Source organism: Onychomys torridus, unplaced genomic scaffold (genome assembly GCF_903995425.1).
Source record: "Onychomys torridus unplaced genomic scaffold, mOncTor1.1, whole genome shotgun sequence".
NCBI lineage: Eukaryota > Metazoa > Chordata > Mammalia > Rodentia > Cricetidae > Onychomys > Onychomys torridus.
The window spans coordinates 156449-168063 of record NW_023412517.1 but is presented as its reverse complement, the minus strand read 5'-3'; the positions used below and the strand labels follow the sequence as shown (position 1 = coordinate 168063).

General features: G+C 39.4%; 1 protein-coding gene across 1 annotated transcript; it reads right to left on the bottom strand.

The window, feature by feature from the left end:
- Positions 1 to 5587: 5587 nt before the first annotated feature.
- On the bottom strand, positions 5588 to 6517 carry LOC118575684 (vomeronasal type-1 receptor 4-like). The gene has a single exon (XM_036176126.1). It carries the CDS (start codon positions 6506 to 6508, stop codon positions 5588 to 5590), a length of 921 nt encoding a protein of 306 aa, XP_036032019.1. The 5' UTR covers positions 6509 to 6517.
- Between the last annotated feature and the right edge of the window lie 5098 nt (positions 6518 to 11615).

Sequence of the window (11615 nt, the reverse complement as noted above, 5' to 3'; positions counted from 1 at the left end):
ATATTTTTCCTTTTTCAGCTTTTTCCTTTTTCAGCTTGCTCCTTTTCAACATGAATCTGCATAGGAGTGAACACTAATACCTTCAAGAGTGTCAACACTAGTCTGTCAACACTAGTCTATCAACACTAGACCAACAGACGTAGGATCTTTGTGATTACAACACATGGGGACAGTGCTTATGGGTTCATCTCCTCTCCTTTTCCTTTAAAAGAAAAATCAGGATCTATTCAGTGAGATGCTGCAGTGCATGGTAAAACAGTGAGCTAAGGTTTCTTATAAATTTGAGTCACCCCTGCTTGACTTTATAAACTCCTCTTTTTAACTATGGCTTCCAGAAGAAGTTGATGGTTTTCTTTTTCCTATTGAAAACATTAGTACACAGTTGGGATTAAGGGCTATGTCCATTTATATAGGAAGGAACTAGTAACAATGATCTAATGTCATATTTTTGTGTATAAAATATAGAAAACACAAATATCTGTATATACCAATAGTGAGTAATTTTAAAGGGGTTTCCTTCTCTATACCAACTTTACATTTTCATAGTTGGAGCTGACTGCTCACACCACTGTTGTTTGAGTTTCTATCTGAGATATATGAATTTCTCATCTGGATACTCCTTAGACATACATACATACAGAGAACACATTTGTGTCCTGTCTAATATGAAATAATATATGTTGTATATATGTCAGTATATATTATTTAGTTTGCAATATTTTTAGACAACCACAGTATATTAGTGATCAATTGCAAAGAGTGAATAATGATAACTCAGCTAGAAAATTGTAGGTAAATTTCACCAATATTGAGGCTATTTTTAACTTTATTGAATTCAACTTTATGTAAAATTTATCTCTACATGACCACATTGTTGTCTTTGGGTAATTGTATTTTATAATTATATAATATAGGCCTATGAAATTTGGACTCAGGACTCAATTTCAGGACTCAATAGGATAATTTGCTATCACAGAGAAGGATCATAAGATAGAACAAAGGAAAGAACAGCCAGATAAACAAAATCATTTATATTAAAAAAGGGGTATTTTAAGGGGTAATGTATTGTAGTGTTGCAGATATCCTATGATTATAATCTCATTTGATGCAGATGTTCTCAGTCCTGCTAAGTTTGTCTTTTCCCATTGGTAGGATTTGTTGAATCGGGGATTTAGAGTGATGGTGCAGTGGGTAAAGGTACATGCCTCCAAGCCTGAGAATTCCAGAGTCTTACATAGTTAAAGGGGAGACATGATTCTTGTGAGCTCTTCTCTCTGTCTCTGTCTCTGTCACATTTGTCTGTCTTTCTCTCTTTCTTTCTTTCTAAATTATAGGTAATGGTTTTAGCATTCTCACCACTGGAACCTCAGGTACATGGCTGCAACAAATTTGATTATGAGGCACAGTGCAACATGCCAACTCAAAGTGAAGGACACTATAAGGTTGACTGTTCACCACAGCCAGGACACTTCAAAACCCAGGAAAATTCTTGTGAAAGTGATATGCTTTCTTACTCCTCAAGAATGGGATGTACTGTTTGCTGGGGATCACAATATTTAGCATGGCATGAAGACAGTAGTCCTGTATGTCTATAAAGAGTTCTCCGGATCTCATATTCTTTGACAGCCACAGGGGTATAACCGCATATCATACACAGACCTGGCCATGGAGATTCTTTCTGTCCCAGACTACGCTGGGAATGCTGGGTATCTCAGCCTTGATTTGCTGTTTTATCATTGATGTATTCTCTGGGATCAGAGCCAGGCTAACAGACTTAATAGTCAAACACATGACTGAGGTTAACTTCATGGTTCTTCTCTGTAAAGAAATCCCTCAACAATGGCTGCTTGGAGTCAGACATATTTTCTAGGTAACATTGCATGTAAACTTGTGGGTTTTTTTTTTATTTTCATTGAGTTTCCAGAGGATTATCTGATGCATCTGCATCACTCTTAAATTTATTCCAGGCTATCTTGATCATCTAAAGGTATAACAAGTATGTGCAATTTAATGCCAAAGCCCCCAATATCACTGGACAAAAACTGTTCCCTCATATAGAGTCATTGTAATTTTCTTTGTGGCACTTTTCATCAACACACATCCACTGTTGATCTGCCATCACCAGTTCTCTTCATTATATTGTACTCATTTTTCTTCCATCACCTTATCTATATCCTTCCCCAAACCTGTTGTTTTTATTGATATGGCTGGAATATAAAATGTCTTCCAAAGACTTGTGTTCTGCCAGGCATTCCCAATTTTGGTACTGTTAAGATAAAACATGGACATGTCTCAAGGTTAAACATAACAGGAGGTGTTCAGTAAGTATATGACTCTTACACATAAAATTCTTTGGTCCTAACTCTTGGCTGTAGGTTTGTAGTATGTAGACTTTATTGTGTTTAGATAGAAACCATTTAACCATAGACACTCCATATTCTTGATGATGAAAGGCTGTCAGAGTTTTGATAAAGACCTTCTGGTGTCAAGGCTGGCAAATGGGCTGTCTCCATCTTCTTGTGTTCAGATCTAAGTAAACATGATGATAGGAGGTGGAAAGAGGATAAAATGCTGGCAAGAATGGATATCACAAGAGAACATAGTCCTCTAATTCAGCTGAGCAAAAGTTTTATGAAATAACCGAGACTGAATGAAAAAGATCTGGGCATGCACAGGTGTGCACCAGGTCCTCAGTGTACATATTATATCTTTCAGTTTAATATTGTTGTGGGATTACTGCTATGTGAATGACTGAGTCTGTGATTCTTGCACCTTCTCTTGTGCTATTTTGTTTGTTTACCTTGTCTATCTTCCATGTGATTTTTTTGTTTGTTTTATCATATTATTTTTTATTTTGTTCTCTTTGGATGATATGACTTAGAAGTATCACTTTTCTAATAACAGATAGGCAATGGTTGTGCCTGGTAGGAGAGGTGTGGGGGGAACTTCAAGTTGTCCAGGGAAGTAAAAATGTAATAAGGGTGTATTGTATAAGAATAGAAGTTCTTTTCTGTTTTTTTCTATTTAACTTTTTCTGAATTCTCTGTGGATTTCACATCATGCATCTTGATCCCACTCATCTCACACCCCTTCCTATGCAACTTCTTCCCTCACAACTACCCCACAATAAATCAACTTAAAATGTAAAAGAAAATGAAATTTAAAAAAGGAAAAGAAAAATCTTGTCATGGAAGCTATAGCATGACAAAGTGAGGCACACTGTATAGCCTTTATTGCTGATATCATTACTTGCAAGTGTTCATTGCCATACATCATTGATCTGGATGGAGGCCTCTGGGTTTTGCTGCATCATTAATATTCGGCCATTACTGAGGATCCTTTTGGCTGTCCTGTTGTTGTCCTGTGTCCTGGAGATCTTGCAACATTGTATCTGTAGTACTAGATCCTGCACACACTCCAGCATATCATAGATGATGTGGATGAGGAGATGGGCAAACCCATAGCCATGGGCAATTGATTGTTTAGTTATCCCACTAGCTCTCTCTCATCCTCAAACCCAGGATTAGCTCTCTTTTGCCAATTTGCATATCTCCCCAGTTCTATGTAGTTAGCAGTAAGGAGCAGCTCTGCTCTCATTGCCTAAGGTTGTGCTAAACACACCTATACCACCAGGGACAGGTCTACTGTGTTGTGGGTATAGGAGATACTCTGACCAGTGATGCATCTGGTTAGAGGCACGGTCAGCTTTCTTGTTCTTGTGACCTCAGAGAGAGCACTCCCAACTGCTACAGGCTTTGAGAGGTTTGTATGGATTCTCTCCCTTACCCACAATAAAATATGGCAAACTATGGACAGGAACAGAACTCTCATAGTCATATTCTCGAGGCAGACAGTCCTCTGCCCCTGTGAGCAGAGTCACCTCTAATGTGTTTTACTGGTAGGTTCAGGGCCCACTCTGCTGGTTGTTGCATTTGATGAGAGGCACAGGCAGGTTTCATCCATGACAGGTGCAAAGGGGCAAGACAGGCAGAGCATCTTTTCCTTGACCTCTTTACCACTGGACAGAGGAAGGGTGTATGACCAGCTCTCTCACTGGCACGATCTCAAGGTATGCTTACACACACACACACACACACACACACACACACACACACACACTAAGATTCAGCACTAATGTGGCACCCAGTTGAGGTTTAGGGTCTTTTCTCCTGAGTCCTGAAGCTGGTGTAGGGCCAGGCCACCTCTTCTACTTTCATGACCCAGAGGCCTGCTTTTCTGCCTGCTGCAGACAGTAAGGGGCAAGTAGCAGGGAGGCATCTCTCTGCCACCCACACCTCCACATAAGACATGTGTAGTAAGGCTATCTCTCCTATGCTCAGGACCTCAAGTTTGGTTCAACCTCTCCATTGTAAACAGGGTCAGCTCTCCTGTGCTGCCTAGGAGAGGTAAGGGGTCTATTCTCACTAGTGCTGCAGTGGTTATGGTCCTAGGTCAGCTCTTCTGCTTTCCTCTGGTGGTTAGGTATGAGTGCGGAGGACATCTTTCCCTTGCCCATGCCACCACATTGTCCACAAGGGGAACAGGATCAACCCTCCCATTTTCATGCCCTCAACAGCAGTGCACCCAGAGACCTTGCCAACAGGGTCAGCTCTGTCACACTGTCCAGACAAGGTATAGGACCTGCACTCTCAAGTGCTCTAGTCTAGGATCGCTAGAAACAGTTCTTGACTTTCAGTAGTAACAGGAACAACAGACATAAACGCAGTCTATGGGTGGTGCAGTTCCATGGGCACAGACATGGCCCTTAGCTGCAGCTCAGATCCAGACAGCACTAAGGTTCCCAGGTGGCAAACATGCCACCCACCTCAGCTCACTCCTCATTGCCTTCAACTTTTCAAATTTGAGTCTCTCCACAGGTCATACACTATTCTCTCTCTCTTCCATACCTCAAACAATTGATTTTATTAATGGTTTCCAAAAGTTTTTAATGAAACACAAAGCTTTACTGTGATGCCAAAGCAGATAAAGACCAAATAATAACAAAGAAAATTTATAGGTCACTGTCACTGATGATACAAAAATTGTCAAAAAAAATAGTAGCTAACCAAATTCAAGATCATGTCACAACCATCATTCACTTGAATTGTTTTCTACAGAAGGTAGAACATATTAACATGATGTTTTGGTACTGGTGAAGGCTAAAGCAGTTGCAATGGGACCAGGGCTCCTGAAGAACAAGTTCATTGCCAGCTATGGATTGAATTTTTCTTGCTGTAGAATGTGGTACACAGTGGTGCCTGTGACTTCATCAAGCAGCCTTGATGCCCTGACAGAAGGAAAGCAACAAGACGGGCAGATTTATTTACAGCAATTTTTTGTGGGCTCCTTCAAACATCAGATGGGCACTGGGAAGATCCTCCTAGCTGTAAGTTCAAGAATGTAATGGATCTCATCTCATTCAGTCTGCTGATTCAAGCAGATAACAAAACTCCCATACTTGTTTTGGTCAATGATAGAAAGACTAGGTGTTATATACTTAACTTTCTGTATTGAATTTTTGAGTGTTATGGGGGAGTAAACAACCAGATATGAAGCAAATCATATCATGTAAATACTTAAAATAAGATTAAGAGGTTTTATTCCTCATCCAGACCAAACTGAATCTGGACAAAATGGAATAATGTTTCATAAGAACAAAAGGTCCAAAAGATGGAAAACATAGAGAAGTGATGCGAGTGATATTCACAAGCCACCAATTTTGCTTATACAAAAAAGCAATGCAGCCTTGTAAGATGGAGGAGAGGGTATAAAAAAACAGAAAGGTAGCCACCAATGCCAGGATGTTCTGGGTAGCTCTGGACTCAGGAGAGGTTCTGCTAAAAGCAGTACTGCTGCGGATGTGTTGGACACTTTGCTTGTGTCTATACAGAATGACAATCATAGAGCTGCTGGACCAGATGATGATCACAGAAAAGAGGATTTCAGGAAACACAATCAATGCTACATAGAGTGAGCCACTGATTTCACCACTCCCTACAATTGAGCAGTATCCAAAATTGTGTTTTCTTGTCACATTTTTGCTGTTCATTTCAATGAAAGGATACATAAAGAAAATGAAATTTATCAACATGTAAATGACCCAGAGAAGGTCAATGGAGCAGCCAATGTACTTTGCAGCTTTGAATTTATGATCTTTCCAAGAGAATCCCCGTGGATTGATGGTGATGGCTTGGAAGACACTAAGGAGGCAAGTGTTGCCAATGGACACACTTCGCCCAAATCTTTGAATGTACAATAGGAGCTGGCATCCAAAATCATCCAGGACTTGCTTAAATCCCCAAACTGCCATTGTGTGGGGCACTCCTGCAGAGAGAATGACCAAGGCATTGGATGCCATTAGGTGCATGAGAATCAAATCTGTGGGCTTTAGTGTGCTTTCTCTGTAGTAAAGGACTACATAGTAGAACATAAGAGAGAGATTTCCCAGAATTCCAGTGGTAGTTTGTGATAAGAAAATGATTCTATTTGCAAGGTTCCATAAATCCATTTTGTGATTCAACAAAATATTTTTGTAATATGGCCCTGCTACTTCTCAGTCTAATTCATAATGACAATTATTTGCAACCTTAATGGAAGAAGATGCCTTTAATTCATGCACCAACTGAGAGACTGAAGCAAAGTGTCCTTCAATCTCAGTAGATAAACATCAGTCATTGACCACTTAAAGAGACCTCATCTCAAAATTTAGACAGGAATAGTTACTTCCCATGTATGTTACTGTAAGATTGCCCAATACCTCAGGATGTAAAAATGATGAAATGAGACCCATCAAGTTTCAGAGAAAATGATCATGCAGGACAATATGGTTTTGGCCTATGAGAAACAATAAAAAGTGACAGCCCATACAAACAATCATGATGTAAACCTACCAGAATATATTGATTTGCTTAGTCATGGTATGAAAGGAAAACAAATTCAATAATGACTATAAATGTTAAATATTTCAATTTTGAATTTATATCTCATCTAGAATCATAATAAATGTAATGAGAACTTTATAATACCATTAAGAATAGATGTATGGTCTTGTGAGTAGGTAAAGTTGCCTTTATTTAATTATGAGTACAGCCATCTTTTTGTTAAGCTGAAACTAAACTTCTTTTCTGTCCTCTCCATAGAACATCCCTTGCAAAGTACCCAAAACTGTTCTAGAAGCAGTGGTGTCAAATATGCAAATTATTGTCTACTTCTAGCTTCTGTTAAGCTTCTTGCATGCATGACTTCCTCCTTCCAACTGCCAACCAATATATAGTTTTTCTGCCATTTTTGGCCATACTAGCTTCTTGTCAAGTGAATTTGAGGGTGCTCTGTGAGAAGTGTTTCTCTCCAGGCATTCACCAAGCCCACTTAATATAGATGCTCAATTTGGACTGTTGTCATGCTGAGTGGTCCTTAGGTATTTAATCTGTTGCAATAATATCTAAAAAATTATTTAAAGCACAAAGCGCATTAGAATGATGGTTCAAAACATAACATACATCACATTAATTTAAGAAATAGCTTTATGAAAATCACACCACATAAACACACACACACACACACACACACACACACACACACCCACACACATACATATTACAGGGCTGTTAGAGATAAGTGACTATCTGGTATAATGAAATCTTACAGAATACATAACAGAAAGTAAATAGAAAAAATATATGCCACCAAAAATTGCAAGGATAAAGACAATATATGATCAGCGACACCTAGATGAAATCATTAGTGTCTTATTGAAACTTTGTCTGGCATAATCATGCACAACTCCTTAGTCTAGTGTTGAAATGGTAGGGAAGAAAAACAACAGTGTGTTAGAATGTCCATCAGTACAGTGCACTGGGAGGAAACTCTAAGAACACCATATTTTATTCCTGCATTAAGTATACATGTGAAATCATTTTAGTAAGGTGAGAGCCTCTTGAAGAAGTAGGCAGAAGCAGCTGTGAATCAGTACCAGGCTGAACCAAGCAGTACTAGGGAGCACACTGTTACTCCACATAATCATCAGCCATGTGAGATAGTCAGCTGGACAATCAAGAACTAGGGAAGAAATTTTGGCAGTAAATCTTGGAATCTGAAGAAACTAAAACTAAGTGAGTAGATGAGCTGAGACCATTGGAAGTATCAGATGCTAGCAGTCTCCCCTTCTCCATGCACTGGCACTGTAGAACACATTAGGGAATGGCTACAGTAAAATCATGGAAAGTATTCTATTAAGTGAGGTAATACAGGCCTAGGAATCACTTGTATACACTCTTTCTCAGCTTGGTTTCATTGCTTGTAGTTGTTTAGAAATGTGTATTTATGTGGGATGAATGTGTTGAGCCCAGAAAACTAGAAAAGAGCCCATAATATGGTTAAAAAGAGACTCTATAAGAGGTTAGTGAAGATAAGAAAGCACATGATATGAGTAAAGATGGAAAAATAGTAATTGTAAACAGCTATGCTGTAATAAGAGCAGGAGATGTGCAGAAGAAGGTTTGGTTCAAACAAAATAATAAATATTAAAAAGACATAAATGAATCAGTTATATTTAAGATAATTAAATACAAAAAGAAAATAAAAAGTGAAAGAAGTATTCAAATACCAAACTTAGAAATTATTTTAGATAAACGAAGAACCCTATAGCCTAACATTATCTGTGAATATCACACACTAAGAATGTTTTGGGAAACTAGTTACATCTGCTTATTTCAACAAATACAAAGCTAAATGCCCATTACCCTGTCCTAAGTTTAACATGTCTTAGTTCGTTTGTATCTATTATTGTAAAGAGACACCATTACAAAGACAACTCTTATAACAGAAAACAGTTAGTTGGTGCTGGCTTTTGGTTTCAGAAATCTAGCACATTATCTTCAATGGTGAGAAGCATGTAGGGAAACATGGTGCTGGAGAGGTAGCTGACAGTTCTACATCTTGATTCATAGTCACCAGGAGTTAAATTTCATCCTACACTGGGCATAGCTAAAGGGTATGAGACCACAAGGTCCATCCCCAGAGTGAGAACACTTCCTACAAACAGGCCACCCCCACTCCAACAGGCTACAATCCTAATAATGTCACTAACCATAAGCCAAGAATTCAAACACAAAAGTCTATAGGTGTCATACTTATTCAAATAGCCACATTCCACTCCCTGCCCCCAAAGGCTTGTTCCCATAACAGTTCCAAAAGCATTTAGTCCAAATTCAAAATTCTCCATAGTCTGTCACAGTCTCAACAATGTTTAGAAGTCCAGAGTTCAAATATCTCCTCCGAGATTTATGCAACCAATTAGCTATAACTTAGTTTGTAATAATAAAATTTCAAAAAAGACCAAATACTTCCAACATACAGTATATTATTACTCTTCCAAAGTTGGAGGAACAGTATGATAGTGGGGAAATATTGGATCAGTCCAAAACCAAAAACCAGCCTTTCAAACTCCAAACTCTTTCTCTCCATGTTTGATGTCAAAGTACTGGTCAGATCTCCAAGTCTTTTCAACTTTTTTGATTGCCAAACAGGTCCTATTCTTGGGCTGGTTCTAGTCACTGTTAGCAGTTCTCCTCTGTAGGTATTCCATTGTTCTGGCATCTCCAACATCTTGGCATGTCCAAGGTAATGTAGGCTTCAAATTCACAGCTTTGCCAAGTGGTCTAGATAGTAGGTCCAAAGCATGGGTACCCCTGAAACTTTCCTGTCCTCAGTTGCTTCCCTTGATCTTAGGGGGAGATTCCATTACCTATTTCTTTAATCATTGACATTAATGACAGAACCACACTGCCAAAGCTGCCAAGTTCTGCTGCTTTCTGGGCTGCAATAAACCTGCTTTTTCAACTCCATCTTCACCAGCTTTCTGTTTTCTGTGGGGTTCCTTCTCAGTAGAAGCTTGATTGTCCTGGAACTTTCTTTGTATATCATATTGTCATTGATCTCAAAGATCTTTAAATTACATCTTCATCAGCTCTGTTTTTGATGGTTTCCTTAACTATGTAAGGCAAGATTTTATGGAATTTACTGTTAGACCAGCCTGGCCTCAGACTCAGAGATCCACATGCCTCTTGCTCCAATTCTGCAGTGTTGGAATGAAAGGCATCCGCCACCACACCTGACTATAAGTTTTCTTTTTATTTCTTTTCAGAAGTTGGAAACTTAGCAAGGTGGGATCTTGCCCTAAATTCACCACTCCCATTATTCTACTCCATCTTTTCATCTCCTTGATCACAAGACTTAGCTCCATTCCACTTTCTGGTGCTCCTTTTCTGCTCAAATTGTGTATTTTTATTTTCTATAAGAGATTTTTTTTCTAGTAATTTTATATATGAGCCATGGATTTCCCTGTCATCCCTCCTCCCACCTCCCAGGCTTTGCCCCCATTCCACCCCCCATTACCACCCCTTCCAAGGCAAGGTCTTCCTTGGGCAGTCAGCCCATTCTGGTACTTTCAGTTGAGGCAGGTCCAGTTGCCTCCTCCCTGCACCAAGGCTGAGCAAAGTATCTCAGCATAGGTTCCAAAAAGCCTGCTCATGCATCAAGAACAGGTCCCCATCCCAGTGACTTGGGGCCTCCTAAACAGTTCAAGCTAATTAACTGTATCACTTATCCAGAGGGCCTCCTCCAGTTCCATGGGGGCTCCTTAGCTGTTGGTTCACAGTTCATGTGTTGCCGCTAGTTTGGCTATTTATCCCTGTGCTTTTCCCAATCATGGTCTCTATATCTTTTGTTCATGTAATCCCTCCTCTCTCAATCATTGATTGTACTTCTGTATCTAAACCTGGGGCTTGGCCATGGATCTCTGCATCTGCTTCCTTAGGTCACTGGATGAGAGTTCCATCATGACAGTTATGGTGCTCAGCCATCCAATCACCAGAGTAGGTCAGAACAGGAACTCTTGACCATTATCAGTAGTCTATAGTAGAGTCATCTTTGTGTATTTTTTAAATTTTTCTTTGTTCAGATGACCCCTATTCACTATAAATCTGAATAAGAGTGAACAAAAATAACCACCTGGCAGACTCAATACTAAGCTGTTGTGAGATTTCTTCTGCATGAGGAACTTTATCTAGAACTCATCACAATTCAAATTATCCTGTCTTCCATGTTTCTGCAAGGATTGCCCATTAAAACACTCAACTGCCTTTTCAGTTCACAGTCATAAAAGTCCAATTCCTCTAATCAAAATCATGGTCCAGCCTATCACAGCAAAACCCCAGTCCATGGCAAAATTTTGGTCTTTGTCTTGACATATTGTGAATCAAATAAAGCTTTCCTGAGGAATGGAGGACAGAGTCAACCCCAAGATTAAACATAGAGTCCTGGTAGTGTTGGGACACACCTTTATTCTAGCACTGGGGAGGCAGAGATCTCTCTGGATCTCTGTGAGTTCAAAGCCACCTTGGATTACATGAGATTGATTCAGTCTAGGAGAGAAACAGAGCCATATAGTGGTGGCACACACCTTTAATCCCTGTACTTGGGAGTCATATATGTTTATTTTCAGCATTTGAGATCTCATGCCTTTGCTTGGGAAGCACACATACTTTTAATCCCAGCACTAGGATAGAAGTGGTATGAATGGGCAGAGAAAGGTATATAACACATGAGGAGACAGG

What these genes read in the sequence shown, in the direction of transcription:
- LOC118575684 (XM_036176126.1), bottom strand. Translation starts at nt 6,508, where the DNA reads ATGGATTTATGGAACCTTGCAAATAGAATCATTTTCTTATCACAAACT.